Raw genomic sequence first — 599 nt, forward strand, 5'->3', positions numbered from 1 at the left:
CATCACGAAGCCTCCACATCATGTGTCACATCCCAGTCTTCTGCTGGATCTCTGCTACAGTTCTGGAGGTTCTGTTGAAGACCAGAGAGGGAAGAGAGATGCCCAAGACCCTGACTGAGATGTACATCCACTTCCTGGTGGTCCAGTCCAAAGTGAAGAACATCAAGTATGATGGAGGAGCTGAGACAGATCCACACTGGAGTCCAGAGAGCAGGAAGATGATTGAGTCTCTGGGAAAACTGGCTTTTGAGCAGCTGCAGAAAGGAAACCTGATCTTCTATGAATCAGACCTGACAGAGTGTGGCATCGATATCAGAGCAGCCTCAGTGTACTCAGGAGTGTTCACACAGATCTTTAAAGAGGAGAGAGGACTGTACCAGGACCAGGTGTTCTGCTTCGTCCATCTGAGTGTTCAGGAGTTTCTGGCTGCTCTTCATGTCCATCTGACCTTCACCAACTCTGGAGTCAATGTGCTGTCAGAAGAACAACAGAAATCTGCAGAGACACACTTCTACCAGAGTGCTGTGGACAAGGCCTTAGAGAGTCCAAATGGACACCTGGACTTGTTCCTCCACTTCCTCCTGGGACTTTCACTGCAG

At 49.4% G+C, this 599-nt stretch overlaps 1 protein-coding gene across 1 annotated transcript; it reads left to right on the plus strand.

The window, feature by feature from the left end:
* Positions 1 to 9: 9 nt before the first annotated feature.
* LOC113745011 (NLR family CARD domain-containing protein 3-like) lies at positions 10 to 593 on the plus strand (the record flags this gene model as incomplete). Its single annotated transcript, XM_027276386.1, has 1 exon — positions 10 to 593. A coding segment is annotated over exon 1 (573 nt), but the record flags the coding sequence as incomplete, so codon positions are not given.
* Between the last annotated feature and the right edge of the window lie 6 nt (positions 594 to 599).

This window comes from Larimichthys crocea, unplaced genomic scaffold (assembly GCF_000972845.2).
Source record: "Larimichthys crocea isolate SSNF unplaced genomic scaffold, L_crocea_2.0 scaffold37250, whole genome shotgun sequence".
NCBI lineage: Eukaryota > Metazoa > Chordata > Actinopteri > Sciaenidae > Larimichthys > Larimichthys crocea.